This window comes from Petaurus breviceps, unplaced genomic scaffold (genome assembly GCF_028583685.1).
Source record: "Petaurus breviceps papuanus isolate PSGF00001 unplaced genomic scaffold, PetGlider_PUasm1.0 173, whole genome shotgun sequence".
Lineage (NCBI taxonomy): Eukaryota > Metazoa > Chordata > Mammalia > Diprotodontia > Petauridae > Petaurus > Petaurus breviceps.
This window is the reverse complement of record NW_027185759.1, coordinates 29,334,189-29,361,688: the sequence shown is the minus strand read 5'-3', so window position 1 is coordinate 29,361,688 and position 27,500 is coordinate 29,334,189. Positions and strand designations below refer to the sequence as shown.

The following is a 27,500-nucleotide window of genomic DNA, read 5'->3' as shown; positions in this document are numbered from 1 at the left end:
AAAGTCTGTGTGGTAGGATGTTGAGTATTTCCTATTAGGGGTATCCAGGTGCCCAGACAAAAATTATCTACAGTTAAAGACAGGATCCCATACCATCCTCACAGATCATCCCATGAACTCCAGGGGGACAATGACACTGGCCTGTTACAGGGTCACAGGAGCCTCCATTTTGACACTTACAGATGCCATTACAGTCTTGTCCATAGGTCCCTGGGGGACAAGCTGTGAAGAAAATGGAGAAGATGAATGAAAAGAGAAACCCATTAATTGTACCACCAGTGAATAAAACAATGTTTTCTTGTCATCTTGGTACAATGATACCAGGTAATTAAAGAATGAAGCAACTAAAGGCAGGGTCAAAATGACCTCCTCCAATTCATGTAAAAAGTGACTCTGAACAAACTTTGGAGCTACATAACCCACAAAATGACACAGAGAGGCTAACATCCCACCAAGGACAGCCTGGCAGGCTGGTAGAAAGCAGCCAGTAGTGCCCTGGGAACCAACCTTAGCCCTACTTCAGCTGGAGGTCTTAGCCACAGGTTAGCCACAGCCAAATGGCAGCTGGTGGGACTTCAGATCACAAGAAACTGTTTCAGTTTCCAGAATTATCAACCCATAGATGCTAAGGACAAAGTGAGAGGTCAGTGCAGTGTGAACTTTGGGATACGGTAGTTTGGGAGTGTGATCAACCTTTATCCACTGGAGGGAGAAGCCACTGAGGTGCTGCAGCTGGTGCCAAGTGGCAGCTTCAGCTCCTGGCCTGTAGATTGTAGGGGGACCAAGTGACCAGTATGAGGAATAATTGTTCTTGCTTTAACCTGCTTGGATCTGGATTGTGGTCTGGGGGGGGAGGTCCTGGGGTGGGTGACCAGTTTGCCAGAGCATGTGGAAGCTTCAGAGAGGCCACCCAACTAATACCTTCGGCAGCTGAAAAAACCCCAGTGTTTGGGACAATCATTCTGGTAGTATAGCCCTACTGTGGCAAAAAGCTCAAAAGTCAAGTAATTGAGTCGCAAAGTGAACAAATGAGGGAAGCAAAGCAAACAGAACAATCTGACATTAGACTCCTATTTTGGGGACAAAAAGGATCAAAGCCTGGAACAGGGGGAAGACAATAAAGTCAGAACTCCTGCACCAAAAGCTTCTGAGAAAAATATGATCTGGTTACAGGCCATAGAGCAGATTAAAAAGGATTTTGAAAAACAAATAAGAGAAGTGGAGGAAAAAATGGGAAGAGAAATGAGAATGATGCAAGTTAATTATGAAATGAGAGTCAACAGCCTGACTGAAGGAAATAACACCTTAAAAATAGACTAACTCAGGGGTGGCCAGCTGGCTCAGCGAGTAAGAGCACCGGCTCCAGTGTTGGGATGACCCGGATCAAATCCGGGCTCAGATACTCAGCACCAAACCCAGAAATAATAACTGGCCATGTAACCTTGAGCAAGTTACTTAACCCCGATTGCTTAAAAAAAAATAGACTAACTCAAATGGCAAAAGAGCCTCAAAAAGGCAATGAAGAGAAGAATGCCTTAAAAATCCAAATTTGCCAGATGGTAAAAGAATCTCAAAAGCTCACTGAAGAGAATCATTCCTTCAGAATTAGATTGGAGCAAATGGAAGCTAGTGACTTTATGAGAAATCAAGATATTATTAAACAGATCCAAACAAATGAAAAAAATAGAAGTCAATGTGAAATATCTCATTGGGAAAACCACTGACCTGGAAAATAGATCCAGGAGAGATAATTAAAAAAAAATTATTGGACTACCTGAAAGCCATGATCAAAAAAGAACCTAGAAATCATCCTTCAAGAAATTCTCAAGGAAAATTGCCCTGATGTTTTAGAACCAGAGGGCAAAATAGAAGTTGAAAGCATGCACTGATCACCTCCTGAAAAAGATCCCCAAAAGAAAACTCCTAGGAATATTATAGCCAGGTTCCAGAATTCCCAGACCAAGGAGAACATATTGCAAGTAGCCAGGAAGAAACAATTTGAATATTGTGGAAACACAATCAGAATAACATAGGATCTGGCAGCTTCTACACTGAGGGCCTGAAGGGCTTGGAATATGATATTCCAAAGGGCAAAGGAGCTGGGATTAAAACCAAGAATCACCTACTCAGCAAAACTGAGTATCATGTTTCAGGGGAAAATGTGGTCATTCAGTGGAACAGAGGACTTTCAAGCATTCTTGTTGAAAAAACTAGAGTTGAATAGAAAATTTAACATTCAACTATAAGAAGCAAGAGAAGCATGATAAAGTAAACAGGGAAAAGAAATCATGAGGAACTTATCAAAGTTGAACTATTTACATCCCTACATGGAAAAACAATAATTTTAACTGATGAAACTTTTCTCAGTATGAAAATTCTTGAAGGGACTAGAAATGTGTGTATACATATATACACACACATATTCATGTATATATACATATATGTCTATATAGGAAGGTATATGGGCATATGAATACATATGTGAATGTGTGTATATATGTGTACAGGTATACATAGACAGATAGCACAGGGCCAGTTTAATAGGAATGGATGATACTTAAAAGGTGAAATTAAGAGGTGAGAGAGGAATATAATGAGAGGAGATAGGGAGAGAAAGAATGGGGGTAAACCAGCTCATATAGAAGAGGCAAGGTAAAATGAAGGGGAAGAATAGGAAGGCAAAAGAGAATGGGTCAACCTTATTCTCATTGAATTTGGCTTAGGGATGGAATGACATACACACTAAATAGGGTATCTCACCCTATTGTGGGGAGGAAGGGGATGAGAGGGGGTATGATGGGAGGGAGGGCTGGCTGTGGGGGAGGGAAATTGGAAGCACCCACTTTTGAAAAGGTACGGGATCAAAGTAGAGAATAGAAGAAGTGGAAGGTGAGATAGGAGGGAGGGAAATATAGTTAGTCTTGTACAATATATCCACTATGGAAATTTTTTGTGTAACTACACATGTACAACATATATTGAATTGTTTATCTTCCCAGTAAGGGTGGGTGACATGGTAGGAAGGGAATGAATCTGGAATTTAAAGCTTTAAAATCAAATGTTTTATACACACACACTATTATTAATATTATCTTACATGTAAAATATACAGGCACTAGGGCATAGAGATCCACTGTGCCCTACTGGAAAGTTGGAGTGAGTATGGTGGAAGATATGGGAGACAGCAGATTGGAGGAGGGGATATTCAGTGGGAGCTCTGTTTTGTGATGGTGGATAGGGGGAAAATGGGGAGAAAATTTGTAACTCAAAATCTTGCAGAATGAATGATGTAAACTAGAACTTAATAAAGCATTTGATAAAAAAAGAATGAAGCCACTCTTAGAACTGGAAAATGTCCCTGTTAGGTTCCTTTATTGAATGACATTGTCATTCCTGGGGGACTTGTCATTATGACTGGATGAAAAATGAGAGCTGAAAGAGGAGGAAAAAAGGTTCAAATTCAAATTTTCTTATTTTGGGAAAAACTTTAACCCCAAATTTTCAAAACCATTCTAAGGTCGTTGCTGTCCTACTTTGGGCCACATTAATGAAGTATAAACTACATGTACTACTGAAAAAATGAGAGGAAAGTTAAAAATATATACATGTTTTTAACTAGCAGCCAATGTAATGAAGGCTCTCTTGAGGGTTTGGAGATGTTTTTGCAGATTCAAAGATTGATGAAGTTAAGCAAACAATCCTGTTTATAAGAAGCTTTTAGTACTCCAATGTAAAGTAAATTGAAAATAGACCTCCCAACTTTATTTTCATCCTTATTTGAAACAATGCAGCTGCCAGGATAATCTTTACTAACCATTGGAAATGATATTCATTTTTTAAAAATTCACATTAAAAAAATGGAGAAAATACATGATATATCAGTCTTTACCTTTTACTCTATTCCCTGTTCCCCATGGTAACATGGGAAGATCATTTCCATTTCATTTTTTCTTCCCTTTTAAATAGTTGCCTAATAAGGAAGGAAGGAATAAAAGAAGGGAGGAGGGAGATAAAGAAGAAAGGAGAGAGGGAGGGAAGATATGATATAAGGAAAGAAAGTAGGGAAAGAAGGAGGTAATAAAGGATGGAAATAAAGAGAGTACAGGAAGTAAGGAAAGTGGAAAGTGCAAAGACAGGAGGAAGGAAGAAAAGGAAAAAAGATGGTAGAAAGGAAAGAAAGAAAACCATGAACTAAACATTTATAATAATTATTACATTTTTCTTCTACTTTAATCTTTTGTAAAATGGATAATATTCTTTTTCTTGGCCCAAATGCCTTCAATTAAAATGGGTTTTTCTATCAGAATTTAGAAAGTAAGAGATAAAGAAAAGGGATGAATCATAGAAATACTTAAGCATGATGAATAATCCCAATTCCCTTCAGAAATTCAGAAAATTTCTAGAGCACAGCAATTCTTTGGAGCACTGAAATACCATAGGATTGAATTTTAAAGAAGTTGACATGTCACTGGGAATGGGACATTTTATGGATCAATACTTAATAAGCACATGAAGCATACTAAACATTGTCCAACAGATACAAATCTAGCCCTGGTCTTACCAGATTTTACTCTAGTTTTTGAGTGAATATAATGAAAAGCTAGGTAAATAAAAGGGGGAGAAGACATCACAGTATGGATAGATTCAATGGGATTCATGAAATATGTGGAAGGTAAATTGCATTATCCTCTGAAATACCTCATAGTCTACCATTTTAGATCTATATATAATACACAGTATTGCTGAATTATGAAGACATGCTATTAAACTATAGAGAAAAAAGAAATCTTCATTAGTAGACTTCAGATCAGACCCATAGGTCAGCTATACTAATGATTTATCCATTTCATCATTCAGTTTCATTAAAGTGCCAAGGAAATCTTGTTCCTTCATGCCAGATGATCCTCACCCCCGCTTCAGTCTTACATCCCAAAAGACAGCTTGTTAATCTTTCAAAATTTTGCTCAAGACCAATCTTCTTAGTGAAACATTCCCAGACTAATCTAGAAAGATAGCGTAGTTTCATGGGTAGTGCTGAGCCCGGAATTAGCAAGTTTTGGGTTCAAATGCTATTTCTGATCCTTACTAGCTCTGTGACCATTGAACAATTTGCTTATCCTCAATTCCTTAATCAGTGAAATGAGAGTGGGAGTTTGTTGTTAAGTCATTTCCGTCATGTCAGTTACAGCATCAGTGACACCATTTTGGTATTTTCTTGGCAGAGATACTGTGGTGGTTTGCCATTTCCTTCCTCAGCTCATTTTACAGATAAGGAAACTGAGGAAAACAGGGTTCAGTGACTTGCCCAAGGTCACACAGCTAGTGTCTAAAGGTATGAAGATGAGTCTTTCTGATTTCACATCCAGTGTTCTATCCACATTGCCACTTAGATGATGGGAATAGATGGCATCTAAAACCCTTTCCAACTTTAAATTTATGATTCTGTAATCTCATCTAACCCTAATTGAGAATTTAAATCTCAACCACTACTGAAGTTCAGGGTCTAATCTGTTTCCTCACTTATTTAAAACTGCTACATTGCCATTGATTATTTCTATGTATGAGTCATATACACATTTTACACTTATGTATACGTGTGAATAATTCATCTCTCCCTTAAAAGGTAAGTTTCATATGGGCAAGAACTATTTTTATTTTCCTTTTGTATCTATCCTTATCACCACCCAATCCTTTCCACAAATTCGGTGCTTAATACATCTGTGTTGAATTGAATTTCTCTCCTCTATCCATTAGCTGATGAAAAGGGTCTGTCTTAAATCACCAGTATTCAAGTCTCTTCTCTGTTAATACCATCCATTTGAAAGGGCAGTCCATTTGGAATCAGTGATTATCCCATTAAGTCCCACATCTTCTAGTTACAACTTGACAAAATGACTTCATATCTCTAAGCCTCAGTGTTTACATCCGCAGAGTGAGAAATTTGGACCCATTGATCTCTAAGTTTCTTTCCATCCACCCTAACTTACTAGTTGTACAGTAAGTTAGTCAACCCATTATGAGACTACATCTAAATTTCTGTCTTTTCCAGCTCACAGATCTGTTGGACAAGGTTTAGTGTGCTTCATGCGTTTATTAAGTATTGATTCCTGAAATGTCCCATTCCCAGTGACATGCTGGCTGCCTTAAAATCTAATCCAGTCACATTTCAATGTTCCACAGGCTGTGGTTTGTTGTGCTTTGGAAATTTCCTGAATTTCTGAAGGGAATTGGGATTATTTGCCATGCTTAAGTATTTCTATGATTCATTCCTTTTCTTTATTTCTTACTTTCTAAAATCTGACAGGAAAAACTCACTTTAATTGCTACAATTACTGAAAAAAATTTTAAATTATATTTTCCATGGTTATATTTTGTTTTTATAGCATCTACACTCAAGCCAAATGAGATGATATTTATAAAGCAGTTAGCATAGTGTCTAGCAATCAAATAATCCAATGAGTATTTGGTGTTCAATCAATGCTCACTCCCTTCCCTTTGCTATACTTGTAAATATCTCTCTCCTGTGTTCTATACATAGTCACTGTTTTAGTCTCTGTCATGTCTGACTCTGACTCTTTGTGACCCCATTTGGGGTTTTCTTGGCAGAGATACTAGAGTGGTTTGCCATTTCCTTCTCCAGCTTATTTCACAAATAAGGAAACTGAGGCAAACAGGGTTAAGTCACTTGCCCAGGGTCATATAGAGGTCAGATTTGAACTCAGGAAGATGAGACTTCCCTACTCCACATCTGACACTAGATCCACTGCCATTCCTAGCTGCCTTTTCTGTATGGAACCCTAGCAACAAGGATTAAAAGAGAGAGGGGGGGGGGAAACAATTCAGCAAAACCAATCAATATATCAATTAACTCTGATAGTATATGTAATATTCCGGATATGCGGGCTACATATATAAAGGGGTGAAAGAAGCAATGAACATATTCTTCTTCTTCTTTTTTTTTTTTGCTTTTTGGAGTGGGGAGGGCAGGGCAATTGGGGTTGTGACTTGCCCAAATTCACATGGCTAGTAAGTGTTAAGTGTCTGAGGCTGGATTTGAACTCAGGTCCTCCTGACTCCAGGGCTGATGCTCTATTCACTGTAGCACCAAGCCACCCCAATGAATATTTTCTTTAAAAATAAGATTTATTGACTATTTCTTTCAGTGTAAAATGAAGAAATAATACATGCTTATTAGTTAATTTTTTAAAGAATTAATAAGTAAATTTATTTCTTGTTATTTCCTGAGATAGTATCCAGGGATATTTTGTTCCTGCATTAAAAAATCCACTCATTCCTAAGTGACAGCATTAGCACATGAGGAATTTCCACAGTTGCTGAGAGCTCATGGAGTTGATGTCTTTATTGTGTCAAACTCTATTTTCCAATATTACTGTATTTTTTTGGGGGGGTTGACATATCAGTCTTTTTCATGACCCCACTTGGAGATTGAGTGGCCCCAGAGGACAGTCAGTGAGCAGGGGTGGATCTTCTATGGGAAGGCATCGACAAAAATCACAGGGAGTAAGAAAGAAACCATCAGAGGGGGCTAGGATTCACATCAGCATAGAGTATCATCCAACAAGTATGCCAATGGGACCAAAGACCCACAAAAATAACAAAGCCAAATATTCTAGTCTGACAGAGCTGAGACACATAGTTTGTTTTCATTCCTTCCCCTGTACTTTATGGAATTCAGAAATTCATTTGACCTTATACATTCTATTTAGTGGAGAATCATCACAAACGGTGGCTGTTTCCTCAAACACCACAACTTCCTGATAATGTTTATGGGACTTAAAGATTTTCACAACTTGGCCCCTTCCTATTTTTCCAGTCTTCTGACACTTTATTCACCTCCCACACTCTGTGATCAATCTCTATGGCCCTACTGGCTGTTCCTTGAACACAAAACTCTACCTCTCATTGTTAGGTATTTGCAAATGTCTGTCCCCTCTTCCCAGAATGTTCTCCCTCATCCCTTCCTCGTTTTGGTTTTTCTAGCTTCTTTCAAGATTCAGCTCCAATGCGGTCTCCTGTTAGTGGCTTTTGCTGTTCCCTCCAGCTACTATGGTCTCCCCTCTGAGATTATCTTCGGTCCACTTTGTGTAGGTTCCATATGAACCTAGCTATTCTCGTGTTGTCTTCTCTATTACTATACGTGTTTCTTGAGAGCCTGAACAATTTTTTGTTCTTCCTTGTATCTTTGTCACTTAGCATGGGGCCTGGTACATAGAAAGTGTTTATTAAATGCTATTGACCTATTGACTCCTGATACCCATATGACAATGGGGTTTAGAAGAACTCCACTATAGATAGTTTAATATATGTCAGGATTTCTAGATTTGGCATTCGGGATTCTAAGGATTACACAAAAATACAATATTAGCTTTAGTTTAGCCAAATCACTTCTCTGTTCTCTTGTCCAGGTTTTTATCTGTTTGGTTGGTTTTGAACTTTGACTTAAGTCTTAGGGAACTCCTGATGTGAAAACTTAATCCATCATTACAGATAAATTAGTGTTGCTAAGCTTCAAGCATTTATTGATCACTTTCTATGTGATAGACACTGTGCACTATGTTGAGAGGAAAGACAAGGCAAAAACAGTCACCAACCTCAAGGAGCTTACAATCTAATTGGACTGAGAACATGTGCAAAAATTAGTGCATATGCATACCCGCAGTCCCTTGCTAGAAAAATGCCCTGTTTGCTGCTTCCCTAAAGGGTTACATTTTGTGACTCATAGTCTAAGATAAAAGATGACCTGCCTAGGGTCACACAGTCTGATTATGTCAGAGACAGAGCTTGAATGCAGATCTTCCTGAATCCAATGCTGGCTCTTCATTAACCAATGGACAAAGTACTGGGCCTGGAGTTAGGAAGTCTTGAGTTCAAATTCAGCCTCAGAATCTCATAAACTGTGTAATTATTGTTTGCCTCAGTTACCTTGTTTTCAAAATGAGGGTAATAATGGAGTCAACATTGCAGGATTCAATTTATAAACCATTTATCACAGTGCCTGGCATCAATAGGCACTTAATAAATGATTGCTTGCTTCCTTTCCATCATACTACAATGCCTCTTGTATTTTTTCCATATTTAAAATTTGAGACAGAAAACCTGCCCTCTGTCCTCACATTCAGGGGACTAAAACTAAGCATTGCTAATCAGTATTATAATAATATGTATATTCAGTAATTTGTTGTTCAAAATGAATGAGTAGCCCTTTAACAAAACAGTCAAAATATCCTTTATATTTCATTGCTTACATCTATTGAGGAGCAGGGAGGGATGCACATTTATTATATCCCTACTGTATGCCAGGCACAGCGCCAATGTTACAAATATTATTCCATTTGATGGCCATAACAAACCAGTAAGGTGGGTGCTATTATTATACTCATTTTATAGCTGGCACATTTCATTTCTTTAAAAACATTTTCATTCTCATAGAATAAGGGTTGTTTTAACTTTGTTTTGCTTAGTCTGCATTATCTTTTCCTGGATAGTTTCTTGTGATGAGATTATATAAAGAAAGAAACACAGTGCTATTTTTTGTCTATGTATCTTTAGACATATATACATATGAAATACCCACTTCCATTTAACTATATTTGGAGAGCAACGTTTTGCTTCCTTTGTAAAGGGGTTATCTTGCCAGAAATTAATACATCATTTAAGTGGAAGGAATTTTTAAAGCCTCTAGAATACAGGGACCCTTTATTAGTTTTTATTGCTGATGAATAAATAGGACAATTGAAGAAAACAATGATCTAATTTGCTATTGTCTCCTAAGGAAGGGAGAAACAAACAAATAATAACCCAAACCCCTCTTTTTAATATTTGGTTTAAAACTTCAATCTCTATGTTTTTATTGCTCATATTGCTTATCTCTGATAAGTTCATAAGATCCTAAACAGAGCTGGAGGGAACTTGAGGGGCCATTTCATCCAACCCTTTCATCTTATGGATAGGGAAGTCAAGGTTCAGAGATGTTAAGTGACCAGCCCAAGTCACACAGATATTAGGTGCCACAGCCAGCATCCAAATCTGACTCTAGAACTCAGACTTACTCCAAATTCTTTGAATGGAAGGACAATTTCATTTTTCATCTTTGTGTCTGTAGTTTCTTTCATGCACTTAGCGATGGCTCCCCTACCCCGTGACTTTGTGTGGGTGTTGTGTACTCACTTTCATTACAGAGGATGCCACTCCAGCCAGGTGGGCAGAGACAACGGCTCTTCTCCTCATTACATTTGCCTTGGTTCATGCAGTCCTCACACCTCAAACTGCAGTCAGGTCCAAAAGTGTCATCTAAACAGACTAGAAAGAGAAAATCAGATTAGCAAGATCACGAGTGTACTCCCCAAATAGTTAAAAAAAAAAACTGGTGAATCAACAAACCAATAAATATTTTTAAATGTCTACTCTAAGCCAGGAACTATGTTATCCAGTAGAAAGGCAAAGTCCAAAGTCCAAATCTCCCTTCCCCTCCATGAGCTACATTCCATAGAAATATCCTTCTCCATGTAGATGAAAACCAAATGTCTCTCTCTGTCAGTCAACAAGCATCCATTAGGCTCTTATGTCCCAGGCACTGTGCCCAGTTCCAGGGATACAAAGAGATTCAAAATATAATCTCTGTCCTCAAAGAACTTACATTTTAATGGATTCAACTCCGCGTCTGATTCTAGACTATCAATTCATCTCAAAGGTTTATTGTATAGAAGAAGACACACTTCTGAAATTCAAGATTATATTCAAGACTTTTAAAGAAAATGGCATTATAGGGGGCTCACTTTGAGAAGTGTTGTGTGATTTGACCAGATGAGACTCTGGGCAGCCATTGAGAGCCCCCTGGCTTTGAAAACCCAGATGTTGATGCTTCCCTCTCTGGTAATTGTGATTAGGTATGGATGGATGGAATGGTTGGACAGTTTGGAAACCTGTCTGCTGAAATGGTTCTCTGTCTTGTAACTTCTGCTTGTAACCTCTGTATACTCTGAAGTTCAGGGTACTGACCTTGTTCCCCTGAACTAGGTAAACGATATATGTTTGATTGATTAAAGCAAGATTGTTAACCCATTTTGAGTTGCTTTCCTTTAGAAAAATACATCTAAGAACCTATGTTGGCAGCCACCCTGGGGATGCTGGGGTGTTTGCCGCTACAAATGGTGTCTCGAACAGGATCTGCAGAGTAAAAGGAAAGTATGGGGGCTGGGATAATTGTTTGTTTCCCAGTTGTGGTAGCTGTGACTCTGTGGAGGCATGGAACAGGAGAGAAGAACGGCCTGCATGCTGATTTCGCTAAGGACTGTGTGGCAAAGTAGGGGCACTGAATGTGTTTCCTTGCTGCATCCCACAGTTTGGGACCCAGGGGAAGGATGGATTTGTGACTATGGTGGGTGGGGTGAAGTGCTATGGACCCCCAAGGACCCCACCCTGTTGGTTTTGTTGCCCAGCTGTCCCTCAGGAATTGGAAGCAGGGGCTGTAGCAGTGTGAGGGGAAGGACACCCTCCCCCCCCCAAGAGAACTTTATTTGGACATTTCTTGTTTTGGATTGAAGAGGTGCACCTGAATATACTTGGTATTTGTTTAAGGCCCTGTGGCCACTTTGGTAATGGCTTGGAACCTCTAGTATCTTGCTAATTCAAATGTAAATTGCCTATGCTATAGGCATGAAAGATCTTGGGGGTGGAATGTTATAGGAATGTAAAATTTTAAGATCTTCCCTGCCCCTAGGCTAAAGTGCACCTGGAGCCTGTGGTGGGAGGCTTATTTTTCAGGAGATACTTTGTGATTGGGCAGTGGGTCAAGAGGGTTGTTACATTATCTGACCCAGGAGAAGGCTATATAATCCTTGACTTGAAGCTTTGTTTTGGGGCTCACTTTGAGAAGTCTTGTGTGATTTGACCAGATGAGACTCTGGGCAGCCGTTGAAAGCCTCCACACCGCCCTCCCCTTTGAAAACCCAGATGTTGATGCTTTCCTCTCTGGTGACTGTGTTTAGGTATGGATGTATGTAATGGTTGGACAGTTTGGAAGCCTGTCTCCTGAAATGTTTCTCTGTCTTGTAACTTCTGCTTGTAACCTCTGTATACTTTGAAGTTGAGGGTGTTGACCTTTTTCCCCTGAACAAGGTAAATGATATATGTTTGATTGATTAAAGCAAGATTGTTAACCCCTCCTCCCACCCCCAAAAAAGAAAAGAAAATGGCATTATATAAGAAAGATTGATATGGGGTATTTAGGAAATATACATACATACATACATACATACACACATACACACACATTGACATATGCATAAACTAGGTAGCCCAATAGATAAAGTCCCTGGCCTGCCTGAAGTCAGGAAGACTCATCTTTCTGTGTTCAAATGTGGCCTCAGACACTTGCTGGGCAAGTCACTTAACCCTGTTTGACTCCATTTCCTCATCTGTAAAATGAGCTGGAGAAGGAATGGCAAACTATCCCAGGATCTTTGCCAAAACAATCCCAAATGGGGTCAGAAAGAATTAGACATGATTGAAACGCCTGAGCAATCCAATCAAATATATGCATGTATATGTATGTATACCCATATATATAGATGTATGTATTTGTGTGCACACATATATAATACTCATACACTCATTCATATATGTATGTGTTTCAATATGTGCATGTATGTGTATGTGTAGACTTACTCAGCGCTTGGGTGCAAAGGAGATGATGAGTGGGAACTCTAAGTATTGGCATGATCTGAACTGTGTGCTCCTTGAGAGCAGGGATGGTCTTTTGCCTTTGTTTTATCCCTTTTGCTTAGCATAATGGTTGGCACATAGTAGGCACTCATAGCATATTCATGTCTTTTTTATCATCACACTTTTTCCTTATGGATTCATCTTTAGTTACTTTATTTGTGGCACAAAATTTATTTTTCAGAGTTTTAGGTGTTTCTGGAGGATTAAGTCATCACACTCCTCTGGTCATCATGCTCATTGATTTTAAGTGATCTTTTTTAAAAGAAAGACAATAATGAAGGTGAGGGGATTCTTTTCACTCACCCACTTTGTGTAAAAGAGTGAATTCTCCTCGAATATCTCTTTCCTCTAGTTCGTCTTCATCTTCATAACTGGGATTTAGGGTAACAGCATAATTAAGCAGCTGAGCAGATCTCCTGAAGTGAAGATCTGGGAACTGCACAACGTCCAATTCCTCTTCCTCCTCCTCTAATTCATCATCATCCAGAGCTAAAACCAAAGAGGAAAATGACTGTGCATTTACATCCTTGGGAGGAATGCGGCAAGGCAGACGGTGGGGGGTGGGCATGGGTTTATATGTGTAGAATTGGGCAAGAATGGATGAGAGAAATGAGGAGTCTGAACTATCCACACAAGCAGGGGGTAGTGAAAAGGGGAAATTCTTTGAGCAAAGCCAATTCAAATAGACAATCACAAAGAAAGGTTAGAAGCCGTGAACACAAAGGCAAAACTGCTATAGAGAGAGGACAAAGAGAGCAAAAAATAGTTTTAGTTTAGAAAAAAGAAAGGTTTGAAGGCTGGATGGAGAAAAGGAAATTGCATTCTTCCCCTGGGCCATAGAAGGGAGAAAAAAATTTTGAAATAGTTGAAATATGATTGAAAAAAGAGGAAATTCCCTCATAGGAACTTACGGATGCAAGTTTTTCTGTTCCCATCAATTTGGTAACCTTCCTCACAGAGACATTCATAGGATCCCAAAGAATTAACACAGAGCTGGTCACAGTCAATGCTGTCCTCCAGACACTCATCCACATCTAAGAAAAAGAGAGAACACAAGGTATCCTCTTGGGCGTTGACATAAGAGACAGAGCCTAGGGATTGAAAGGCATGGTCCAGTTCATTGTTCTGCCTTACATATGGCTCTCTGACACAAGGCAATGCCAGACCAGACCAACTTTCTTCAGCACACACTGAGAAATCAGTCTTTAGCAACTTGGCAAATTCACTGTTCTCATGGGGAGACAAACTTCCTGGGATCTCAGAACTAACTGTTAGCTCTGATGAAGGAGGTTTTTTTTTTAATATGTATTCTACAAAAAAGTCCCAGTCTTTGAGACACTGTTCAGGATGTGAAATAGAATAGTTAATTAGGATAAGCTTTGCAGGACATAGTATTTTAAGTTGCAGCTTGATTTCCTTAGTTTTTTGTTCAGCATCATTGAAGTCCTAGAGATCTGGATTCGAGTCTTTCCTCTGATACATGCCCACCAGCTTTGTGACTAATGACAAACCACTATATCTTCTGATTGCCCTCATCTCTAAGACTAGAAATTAGACATGAGGTGCAATGAACATGGTGGAAAGTGTTTGCACACCTGCAGTTTCTCCCCTCACAAATGAAATCACAGGGCCGGGCTCCTGCCCCACAAATCATTTATTCATTAAGGAACCATGAGAGATTCAAAAGAAAAAAATTACAAGATTCTGCTGTGGTGCAAGCCTGTGGCTCTAGGCCCCTTTTGGCATAGGAGGCACCAAGACAGAAATAGCTAAGGGTAACTGATGAAAAGCCATCAGCAGAGTGCCTGACTCAAAAGGAATCCTCTCTCCTCCTATGGCCAATGTCCTCAAAGCTACCTGGGATGTTACTTTTAAGACTGGCAAGTGGCTCCAGCTCCCTTTGTCTGTCTCGGTATAAAACCATTCAACCTCTAAGATCTATGGGCTATCCAGGGGTCAGGCGATTATTCTCCAGATAGAACTTTTTTGTTATATTGGGAGCCTCACTCCTCTAGTTCAGACCAAGAAAGGGATCCTGAAATTAGCAAGGAGATACATCAAGGGATACCAATGTCTTCTTGTGGCCTTCCTATAGGAACTAGCATGTCATTCAGTAAACACTGCAATCGATCAATTTGGTTGAAGTTTTGTCTGGATTCCTTGAAATCACAAACCTGATTGGCACATCTTTAAGGAGCTTATGGGTAAGATAACCAAAGATTCCCTGGCAGAGTGAAATTCTTTTAATATGAATAATGAAAATCAGTGTAAAAGCCTGAGTTGGGAGTTAGGGGAAGTCTGTCACCTATGTGAGGAGTAGCTTAGATGGAGACATGAGGCTAATCCTTTAAGACGGTCCTCAGAGAGCTGAAGCATTCCCAATTATGGTATATATACACCAGTGTGTACACGCATGGCTATGTAATCTTCCCTTTGGCTCATCTGCCTGATGAGCAGATGGTCCATGAAATTCAGATTTTTAAGCCCCTAATTCACTGGACCCAATGTTTGGTTGGAATTTGGTCAATGCTAATATACGGTACCACATTTAGAATGTGCGCCTTTCAAAACAAAAGTGCATTCTTTTCTATCCCTTGCTTTTTTTCTTTTTTGGTGTTTGGAGACTGGACAGCTCAGTTATATAAAGCAAAGCATCTCAGTACCAAGAGAATTTAGGAATTCATTACACTGAATAAAGAAAAGCTATTTTCTCTGCAGCATTTGGGGCCTTTATATAATTTTAATTGTTATTGGTACAGATGTAGATCATCTAATCGTTATTTCAATTTCAAGAAAACTTTTATGATTCAAAATAATAGCAATAATAACCAAAAGATGAAAAACACCATCTCCTTTAATGCAAGCTTTCACAAATTAAAAAGCCAACAACGATCCCACAACAATGACTAACATAAGGTATTGGTAGTGAAATTAAAGAAAACTCAATTAACTTTGCTCTATTCATTCAAACTCATCTAAAATGCTCTCTTCAGATACAATTTAGACATCACATGAGAGCAAAGTGAGTTATTTTTACCAAATAGTCATTAGAAAGCTAGAAAACCATCATTTCTTTAAAAAGCATTTCTCATTTAAATATGGTATATGACAAAAAAGGGAGAGGGTGGGGTATGAGTGAATCAATGTGAACCAATGTTACAGGCTTGTGTTATAGGCCATAATAATAACTGCTTACCGTTCTTACAGTTTTGTATAGTTTATGTGGCACCTTTAACCTTGCAGTAGCCCAGGGATGTAGGTAATCCAGATATTTTTAAGTCCATTTTACAGATGAAGGAATTGAGGATAAGAAGGATTAAGTGGTTTCCTTAACGCCCTATGGGCTTTGAGGGTCAGGACTGAAATTTCAATTCAGCTTTTCTTCTCCACCAAATTCAGTATTCTTTCTACCATAAAAATAACTGACATTTACATAGCTCTGTAATTTTTTAAAAAGTACTTAATGTACAGTATTGTTTTAGACCTTTACCAAAAAAGAAAAAAAAAAACCCAACCCTGTGAGATGCTCACAATTAGGATTTTTATTCCATTTCCCAATGAGGAAACAGAGGCTTATAAAGCTAGTATCAGCCATAGTATTTACATCTGGGTCTTCCTGACTTGACTCTAACCACTGTACAACCCTGGGTCTCTGTTGCTGCGGTGCTTTCTCACTTCAGGCAGTCCATACTATAGTGTTACTTTTGAATAACTGGAGATTATATTGATAAACTGCTTCTGGTGCCAAATATCCAATCACCAGTGGGGCTCATACTGCTTGGTGATTTCTATAGGTTGTGACTCTTGCATCACGTCAACCACACTCCTTTGCCTCCATTTTGACAATGCCCCTTTTATCAAGTCAAGTGAAATGAATTATGGGTTACTGAACAAAATATCTCTCTTTTTCTTGCCACACACCCACTATTGCTTATGCTCACTACACCACTTAGAGACAATCGCTTGGAGACCAATCTCCGGTATTTACCATCACATCCACACCCATCAGGACTGAGCTGAAATCCTGTCTTGCAATCACATTCATAACCTCCCAGATAGTTGATGCAGAACTGGGAACAGCAGGCTTGCCCGCTCTCACACTCATCAAGATCTGAAAAGGGAAAAAAGGGGGGAATCATTTCTGTTGTTCATCAGATAAACATTGGAATGAATTGTAGAATGATGGGCATCAGGGCCTTTTTGTGAGATGGAGTTATTGCAAAATAATTTTAATCTTTCTGATGATCAGATTGTATGGATGTGCCATAAGGGGAAAAGACCCCATGTCTGAGCTTACATAGCCCAGACTTATTTGTCTGATTTTTAAATAATTTCATGCTGATTTTTAAACAGAAGGAAAGAGACCTTTCTGTCCTCTAGCTAATGGGACAATCTGATGACATAAACACATGTGTACATGTGTGCATGTATATACATGTGTGTGCATTCATGCACAGCCATGCAGCATTTGAAAAACAAATAGGAAAAAGAAGCAAAAAACAGGAATGTTATGATTTCAGGAGCATTTAGGTAGCTGGAGAGAAGAGCTTGGGGTTCTAGGGTCAAAGGTCCTGAACTGGAAATGACTCTGGAAGTCTTCTAGTCAAGCACCTTCATTTTAAGGGTAAGGAGATGGAGGCCTTCTGGGTGAAGAATCATGTACAAGGTCACATGAGTGTCAGGGGCAGATTGGAACCTAGGTCCCTAAGGCTCCAAAGCCACAGGGTTGAAATGATCATTGATTTAGAAAGGGGCTTAGAGATCATCTATTCCAAATTTTTTTAAAATTTTTGGATGGGGAAACTGAGTCTCAGAGTCCCAAGTCATAGAACCTTGATTCAAACCTGAGTCCTCGGACTCTCAATGTGCCCCTTTTTCTTTGTCTCCATGCTGCCTTTGCTCAGAAGAGGCACAGCTTGGATAGGGACCCACAGCAGGGGAGGCAGGGGATCCAGAGCTGGTCTCTTCCTGCTGACATTTCAGATACTCAGAACAATCCTTATAGAACTGGCATTAGGACTAGTGTACCCCAAGGGCTAAAAGAGGCAGTGACACCAGGGAAGGAGGAAGCAGCATTTGGGTCCCAGGAACCAGAGATCCAACTCATTCACTAGTCTGCTTTCCTCTCCATAAATATGATTTATATGAAGCTTATATCAGATAGTGTGACTTAGTAGGGAGAGGGCTGTGCTCAAAGTTGTGATGACCTGAGTTCAAATCCTACCTTCGACACATATTTGTTGTGCAGCCCTGGACAAGTGACTTAACTCCTCATTGTCCGAGGCACCTCTCACTCTGGAAGCTGCAGATCTTCTTGGTAGAGGGAATATTTCTCCATATTAATGAAATCACAGATGCAGTCCCCATCTTGGCTCCTATTTAAGGTACTTATAGGAGCCATATAAAATTTTCATGAAGCTCACCTTCCCCCATCTCTGGGACAGGGAAAGGTGGTACTAACAGATGGTGCCCAATTCAATTCAATTTGTCACCAAACACAGTTATTGAGTTCCTATTGCATGCAAAGCCCAGTGTGCGGGTTTTATTAACAGGATTTGTGGAGGGAGTATGGAAACTTAGATAAAAGAAGCAGAACAAGGCTCAACCCCATTTGTATGTTCCTGGTGCTCGGCCAGTTCATGTTATCCTATGACCAATCCAACCAGGATTTGATTAGAGCATGCATATGAAAGCTCAGGCCTCAGGCTGCTGGGGGGTTCTCTTAGCCCTCTAAGATATATCGCATGGCTCTTTGTCCCTCCGCTCAGGGAAACATCTTAATGTGATTCTCCAGGCTTTGGGAAGACAAGTGCCAATAGAAGAAGTTCTCCAATGGATGCCCTGGGGCTCTGTGCTATTTAGTATTCTTGTCAATAACTTGGATGCCAGTGCATGTATACCAAACCCACAGCTGGTACCAAGCTGGCAGCAATAGCTAATTGTACACTTGATGGCAAAGCCAGAATTGTACAAGATCAGGAGAGACTAGAGAATTGGGCTGAGTCTAATTAAAAGGAACCTTAACAGGGATAAATGTAATCTTATATGGGTTAAAAAGTCATCTTCATGACTACAATAAGAGGGAGGCATGAGTAGACAGCAGACTGTCTGAAGATTTTCAGGGATGGCAAATTTTATTTGAGTTAACAGTGTGATGTGGCAGCAAAGAAATCTTAGGTGATTCTTAGACGACATTAAGACAGGCAAAGCTTCCAGTGATGAAAAGGTTACAGTCCCACTGTCCTCTGTCCTGGTTAGAACATATCATGAAGAGTGTCCAGTTGGAGGCAATCTATTTTCATAAAGACCATCAAAAGCTAGAGAGTGCCAAGAAAATGAAGGATCTAAAATTCATACCACCTTAGTCATGGGTGAAAAAGGTGGAGATTTTTTGTCTGCACAAGAAAAGAAAAGACCTAGAGGCCAGTTCATAGCTATTTTCAAACAATTTAAGGGCTGCCATACAGAAGAAAGATGAGCTATGTTTCTGCCTGGCCTTGAAGGGCAGAACTAGGATTAGTAGGTGGCAACATACTGAAGAAATTAAAAAGCTTAATTTGAAATCTGGAAAGATCTGTGTTCAAATCCTGTCTCTAATGCTTACTAGTTGTGTGACCCTGCACAAGTGATTTAACCACTCTGGGCCTCAGTTTCCTCATCTGTAAAGTGAAGAAGTTGAACTTGAAGATTTCTAAGGTCCCTTTCAACTCTAAATCAAAATTCCTATAATCCTAAATTGAAAAGGTCAAACTTTAGTGAAGAGAAAAAAAATATAACCATTAGTCTTGTCCAAAATTGAAATGGCCTTCCTCAGGAGGCAGTGAACTTCCTATCACTGGTGATTAAGTTAAGATTGGATGACCATTTGTATAGATATTGTAGAAGGGGTTTTTGAGATAGCATCTTAAGTTTTTTCTGACTATAAGATCCAAGGATTTGAAAGATTTTTTTTGTTTGATTGGTTATTTTGTTTGTTTGACTATGAATAATTTCCCTAGCAGGTTTAGGGAAAGTAGAAATTAAAGACAAACCTGGTTACCTAGTTCATTCAATCTTATATTACCGATGAAGAAATGCATAAGTTACCCAAGGTGACCCACATAGCCAAGATTTGAACAAAAGTCCCTTGATTTAGGATCTGCTCTTCCCATGATCCCAGCATACAAGTACCAAGACGCTTTTATTTAAGTCTTTATTCAAGGAGTCCTTGTTCATTTTAGACTTTTGAGACCATGATGAGAGGCACATGGGTAATTTTCAAGAATGCACTACAATCACTTCACTCCCTGTTCTACTGAGATTGGAGAAATATTTGCTTGTGACCAGGGTGTCTGGATCTAAGTCCTTGGCTCCCTTGAACCCCGTTGAGCTATTAGGTTGAGGGTGGACTGTCAGTGCTGAGTTTACAAAATCTCTTTGAATGTTAACTAGATGAACAACCACAGATGTAAAAGGTCACTATCGCAATTAACCTTGGAAAGGGTACCAACATTAGAAAACTCAGGAAGAGAAAGGAAAGGAAGAAAATGAAATCAATCAATCCAGGTTAGGGGTCACCATGAAATTGATTAATGTGGGTCATTTGGACACAAAATGTTCTTTCTCCTTCAAATGTCACCAGTGGGGCTACCTTGCAATATTTTAGATGTTATCTATTTTCCTGCTCAGATTTAATCTCGATGAGTTCTTGGGGGACAGTAACCAAAAACTTCTCATCATTTTTTTCCTATTACAACTCCAACCTCATTATATTCTCTTTTATTACCTACTTGAACACTGGTATGTTTTCTTTGTCATCTTCTTAATCACCCTCAGATCACACATTTATGATGAAGGCTCTCCCTTCTCCGGGACACAAAGGAGATCAGTTCCTCCATCAAATGAGAAGGTAATGTACTTGATCTGTCTCATCATAAGGCTGAAATTTATCATGTCCAATACATCATTATTATCTCCCCCCAAATCTTCCAGCCTCCTAGACTTGGAACCTTGGTGATACCTTAAATTCTCCCTCCACCTCACCCACATGACCAATCAGTTTCCAAATCTTGCCATTTGCCCCTTAACCAAATCTGTTGTGGTATTCCTTGTCTTTCCACTCTCTCACAGCCACTATGTTATTTAGGGCATTTATCAACTGTCACCTGAACTATTACAGTGATTTCCCCAACCCAATTCTCTTTGTCTCTAGTCAGTCCTCCATTCTGCTACTAAAGTGATTTTCCTTAAGCCCAACTATGGTCATATCACTCCCTATTGGATAGAGACTCCAGTGGCTACATCATACCTCCATGATTTTATAGCCCTCTACCCTTGGCTCCAACCTATCCTTCTAAACTTATCAGAAAGTACTTCTCTTTCCACACTCTGGCAAACCGCCAATGTGATGTTTCTCTTACATCAGCTTCTGTCAACTATCTCTGTGCCTTGTACTTTGTGCTTGAGACATATTCCCTTCTTGCCTCCAACGCTGCTTTCATGAAGCAGCGCTGGCACCCCCTTTCATATTATGACTTTCAGATCTCCCCAACAACTAGTGTATGCCTTCCCTGAACATTTACTTATTTTTAATTTAATTTATTTTAAAATAATAATTTAACAATTATTAATAAATTTTTTAAAATTAATTTTATTTTAAAATGATTTTAATTAATTTATCTTTATTTAAACTATTGATTTATAGTTAAGCTCTATTTACTCAAAATATATGTCTGTGTCTCTGAAGATAAAGTGCAATGCATCTATAGAGCTGGGGTATTTTTTCCTTTTTTGACATTGAATTCATAGTGTCTAGCCCAGTTCCTGGCAGATTGATTGAAAGATCATTTATAAACACTATGTCCCAAGACCTATTTGAAGTATCTAATAGGTGCTTAAAAGTCTTGGTGAGATGATTTTGTTTTTATATTTCCTTTATTTCCCAATTTATCCTTTTTTCCTTCCCCATCTAGAAAGCCTACTTTATAATAACAACAAAAAGAAAAATAAGAAGTCCATTAAAATTAATCAATTCATGTATCAAAGCCAACAGTCTATGTGATCTGCCACATACATCGTCCACCACCACTGTAAAGTAGGGAGAGAAGCACATGCCTGTATTCTCTGAAGCCAAACTTCATCATTTACATAGTGTTCATTTCAGATGATATTTTTTATTGTTTTTGGTCTCTGGGTGCTTCTGTTATTCTAATCATTGAGGTAGTTAAATGGCACCGTTGAACAGAGAGCCGAAGGATCTTACAATCAGGAAAACCTCAGTTCAATTCCTAATGCAGATACCTATGAGGTATGTGACCTTGGGCAAGTCACTTAAACCCTATCAGCCTCAGTTTCCTCTATTGTAAAGCGGGGGTGGTAATAATAGCACCTAGCTCATGGAGTTATTCCAAGGATCAAATTAGGAAATACAAGTAAAGAGTTGTGCTAAAGTTAAAATGCTGTATTCGTATTATCTTTTACCATGTTTCCCCATTTATGCTTCTTTTACCTTGTATCACTTCATAGGAACCTTCTCTATATTCATCATTTTTTTATTCATCATAATAAAGAAACACAGCAATATTCCATATATTGTTGCATCATTTCTTTAGCCATTCTCCAGTCGATGGAACTCTACTTTTCTCTACTTTTTTGCTTCTTCAAAAGGGCTTATTATTAAATATTTCAGTTTATATAGAATCTTTTTTTCCCCACAGACTTCTTTGGTTTATTTACATAGCAATGAATTCTCTGGATCAAAGTTCATGACTTTTTTAGCCTAATTCTAAATTGTTAGGCAAATATCTAATATTAGTGTCTCTTAAATATCTTGGAAAGCAAGGGTTCTTGGACCCTTTTAGTTATGGACCCTTTCTGGTGAAGCCTCTGGATATCTTTTCAGAATAATGTTTTTACAAGTAAAATTAAAGTAAATTGCAAAGGAAGCCAATTATATTAAAATAGAGTTATCAAAATATATCTTAAACAGTTCATGGACTCCAGATTAAGAACCCCAGTAATCTAAAGGGTCATTAATATATTCTGTTTGTCAAAGGCCAGTGGAAACTCGCTATTTTCATTACTGTTAGCTCTCCTCCTCCCACCTTTATAATTGTATTTCAATGGGTGCTGAATGACCTTAGTTGGTCTGGCGATTGGCTAAGACCGTCCTGGCCATTTGTAGATGTGCTGGCTTATTTTCACACCTATTTATGTATTGTTTGCCATAGTTTGATTACCTACACACTATTACAGACACACACTTTAAAAGCATTTAATACTACAAGAGGCTAAAAGGAAAATTCTTAATTTTACTTTCTGCATGAGCATTTGCAGAAAACATCTGTGGCCTTAACCTATTTTCAGATAAATAAGCAAATTGTGTACACTTCAAACTAATCATTGCATTTACTTTAATGAATGTTTGGGCTTTGGATATGGGTGGTATTTATTCTTGGAAAATGAAATAAACTTGAGTAATAAACAATATGACTTTGTTGTGTTGACTGTTGAAATCTCATAAATATGCAATTTCTGCATTTTGACCCTGGCAGATGCTATTTTTCCTAGCAGCAAACAAGATCTTGAATGAACTCTACTTTCCAAAGTTCAGTGAGACTCCAAGCCAAGTAGGGGGTTTTAAGAATAAGCTTAGCAGAGGTCAAGTTTAGTGTAATAGCAAAGGGAGAGCAAAAGAGAAAGGAGGATTTACATGTTTTATTATAATAATAGCTATAACTTTGACATTTCTAAATGTGTGGTGCTGAGGGTGCTTTACTTGGGAGTTAGATCCACCTGGGTGCAAATTCTGGTTCTTCTATTTACTACTGGATGGAATGTAGGCAAGTCATTTCATCTCCAATACTTCAAGACAACTCATTATGTTTCACTACTGTCAACCAGCCAATCAACCAACAAGCATTTATTAGGCACTAACTGCATGCCAGATGCTATGGTAGGCCCTGGAAGTATGCAACAAAAATTAAATGCTTCTGTTCTCAAAGAGATTTTATACAATAAAAGGGAGGTGAGGACATCTACATATATAAATATATGCAATGAAAATGCAAGACCCTTAGAAAACAGATGATTGAAATTTATTATTGCACTCAGTTGGTAGGCAAGACAGGTAGAGGGTCATAGGATGGTTGATTTAGAGCTGAAGGGGGTGGTAGAGACCACTAAGTCCAATCTTCCCATTTTATAGGTGAGGAAGATGTGACCAAGACAGGATAAGCTACTTGTCTAGGTCTCCCGCTTTGCAGACCCTATCTGCTGTACCATCTAGCTGTTTTAATAACCTCATTTTGTACATGGCGAAACTGAGGCCCAAGCATGTTAGGCATATTGCCCAAAGTCTCATAGACAGTAGACAGACAGAGATGGGGTTTGAACACGAGAGTTCTGATTATGAATTAAGTGTTCTATCAGCTGTATCGTAGAAGCTCTCGATACATTGATTGACTTCCCAACGAGATGAGTAAAACTTTCACACATTGTGTGTTTTACATGGAAAGGAAGCGAGAAGAGCAATCAGTTTTGAGGGGGAATGCCTCTCCTGTCACTGAACCTTTCATGTAGTCCAATACCACCTACAATGTAGGATTATTATGCAGCATCACTTTAATGATTAGAAAATTTCTGAAACCAGTGTAAAGCATAGAATAAGCATTTCATTCAAATGCTAAAAGCACAAACCTTCCAATTCAGGGAAGTGATTCTCAGCCATAATTAAGTTGGTTCCAAATTTATCAAATAGTGGTCACAATATTAAAAAAAATCAAAATAAATTTTGTTTCCAATCCAATTAACATTAGGCATAAGAAATGTCATGTGGTTCTTTTGAATTTTGTGTGGGAGTAGAAGTGAGGGTTGGGGGAACCTAGGTAGTGCAGTGGATAGAGTTCCTGGCCTAGAGTCGGGAAGACTCATCTTCCTGGGTTCAAATCTGGCCTCAGACACTAACTAGCTATGTGACCCTGGGCAAGTCACTTAATGCTGTTTGCCTCAGTTTCCCCATCTGCAGAAAAAGCTGGAGAAGGAAATGGGAAAATATTTTAGTATCTCTGCCAAGAGAACCCCAAATGGCGTCACAAAGAATCAGACATGGCTGAGATGACTGAACAATGGAAAAAGGAGGGAAGGCACTGTGATACTAAGCTGGCAAGAACAAAATCTGATGATACTGTGCTTAAGGATTGTGTTTTAGCAATATGGACATTCTAAGCAGGTGGAACTGGAGCTGAGACTACCTTGGTTCATCAGTGTTGCCATTCCCCACATCCAGTAGGAATGTGTTCCTCTCAGTAGCACTAGATTGCATATTTCATCCCTGAAGCATGCTTACAGTGGAATTTCCTTTCCTCATGTCAGCTGTCCTTGAGCTGTTTCAAATCACATCATTTCTGGTAATACTTGAGGAGACTTTCCTATTGAAAGCAACACTGACATACGGAGAGAGGGAGAGAGCTGAGGAGAATACTTCTATAAATGTCCTTTTGGAGCACAGCTGTCCTCTATAGCAAAGCTAAAAATCTGCAGCGGGCCATTAATATGCCAGGGAGCCATGCTTAGCTGAGTCCCTATTATATGATGTATTAATGTCATAGACTTGCTGAATGTATGAGAGCTGGAAGGAGCCTTAGATAACATGCAACAAAACCTCCACATTTTGCTGTTAAGAAAATTGGGGCCCTGAGAGCTGATATAAATTGCACAAGGTAATAGAACAGCTAACAATGAAGCTAAGACTAGAACCCAGGTCTCTCGATTTATTTGGTACTTGGCTTGCATGTGACATTGACTTCAAACTTTTGGAACTTTTTGATTCTACATGCCTAAGATAATATTGTGTATCATTATTATTATTATTTGCTTTTTGGAGGGCAATTGGGGTTAAGTGACTTGCCCAAGGTCACATGGCTAGCTTTGTGTGTGTGTGTATTAAGTATCTGAGGCTGAATTTGAACTCAGGTCCTCCTGACTCCATGGCCATTGCTCTATTCACTGCGCCACCTAGCTGCCCAATATTGTGTATTATAATACAATATATAATACACAAAAATATAATATAATACAATATATAATACACAATAATAATAGTGTATTCATTCACTTTATAAAAACAAATTCCCTTCAACTTAAGCATTTGACCATTAATTAAACCTCCTTCTGGCCAAGTTGACTTTCTTATACATTCACCCAGTAGCCAGAGCTTTGATTCAATCCACTCCCCTTTGCAGCTAGAGGGATTCAGGGCATAGTAAAGTGGACTGTAATAAGGGATGGAAAGGATGGATGAATTCAGGGCAACTTCAGAATGAAGACGGTGTTTGCCATAGATTACCTTTGCATGTTTTTCCATCCGCATCAAGACGGTGTCCATGGTTACAAGAACAACGGGGCCCACCAGTTGAGTGCTCACATCGATGAGAGCAGCCCCCATTGTTCTGCTCACAGCTATTGACAATTTCCATTTCAATCCCTTAGAGGAAACAAAGGAAAGAGTGTTATTAGCATAACAACAGAGTAACCTGCTTAGACTCCAGCAACACACCGAGTGCCCACTGCCTGTTGGGGGGAAACTTTGGTGGGGAAAAAAGCAACATGACAGTACCAGAAAAGCAGAAGCCCAAGAACTCTTTAACACTGAGCTCATCTCCAATGGGACTGTCACAAATACTGTGAACTCTTGAAACTCATCTCTGTGGACCGAGGGCTACAGAAAACCTCAGGATTTTAAAGAAATGAGTAAATGAGTCATTCGCCATATCAGTAACCGTCTAGCAGAGCGTAGCCAGGATCAAATTGATTAACGCAAGGAAAGTGTTTTGAAAACCTCAGTTCAAGCTATTATTATAATTATCCTCATCATCATTAGGATGATGCTGCTGATAATAATAATTACTTTCAATGGTTCTGAATGGTCCTGAGAAGTTTTTGCATTCGGGTAGCACTGATAAGGCAGCCTGTTTCTCCATATGAACAATGACAAGTATTTCTGCCGGACTTCAAAGGTCTCTATTTCCATTGGTTTGGGTGTTCCTTATACCAGTGCGGTCTGCAACAACTCTGACTTCATGGTTAACATTTGAGTCACAGAATCTCAGAACTGAAAATGATCAGAGCCTAACTAGTCCAACCTCTACGTGAACAGGAATCTATTCTACAGCATATCCAGTAATTAAGTGGTCATGTAAACTTTGCTGAAATACCTGCATTGAAAGGGGAACCCTCCACTTCTAGAGGTAGTCCGGTCCAAAAGGGAAGCTTTGGCAGGAAGTTCGATTATGAAGTTTTTCTTTACGTGAAGATGTGATTTTGCCATTTTCTACTGCTTTTAGCTCTGCCTGAAAGAACAAGGCTAACCTGTCTTCCTCAGGAGCACCACCCTTCAAACATCTAAAGTCAGCTATCATGTCCCCCACCCCCACCCCCAGTCCTCTCTTCTACACACCAAATAGGGCCAGTTTTATCACTCTTCCTCAGATGGCCAAGGCACTTTACACAGCTAGATGACACAGCGGATAGAGGGCTAGGATAGGGAGTCACAAAGATTTGAGGTTGATGATGACCTCAAACACAATGTCTGTGTGACCCTGAATCAGGCATTTAACCTCTGTCTTAGTTTCCTCATCTGTAAAATGGGGATAATAATATCTAATTCTCCAAGATTGTTGTGAGGTTAAAATAAGATAATATTTGTAAAATGTTATATATAAATCTTCCTCCCTCCCTTCCCCTTTCTTTCTTCCTCCTCCTCCTCCTCTTTCCCCTCC

The 27,500-nt window shown here is 39.1% G+C and overlaps 1 protein-coding gene across 1 annotated transcript in view; it reads right to left on the bottom strand.

Moving 5' to 3' along the window:
- Positions 1-27,500, bottom strand: part of LOC138157760 (EGF-like and EMI domain-containing protein 1) — a 697,376-nt gene that overhangs the window by 138,947 nt on the left and 530,929 nt on the right. Inside the window, exons 8-13 of the mRNA XM_069083541.1 lie at positions 26,069-26,206; positions 16,733-16,855; positions 13,656-13,778; positions 13,048-13,233; positions 10,189-10,320; positions 94-222 (exon numbers count right to left, since the gene is read on the bottom strand). Coding sequence (XP_068939642.1) covers positions 94-222; positions 10,189-10,320; positions 13,048-13,233; positions 13,656-13,778; positions 16,733-16,855; positions 26,069-26,206 — 831 coding nt within the window. The remainder of the gene's footprint in view (positions 1-93; positions 223-10,188; positions 10,321-13,047; positions 13,234-13,655; positions 13,779-16,732; positions 16,856-26,068; positions 26,207-27,500) is intronic.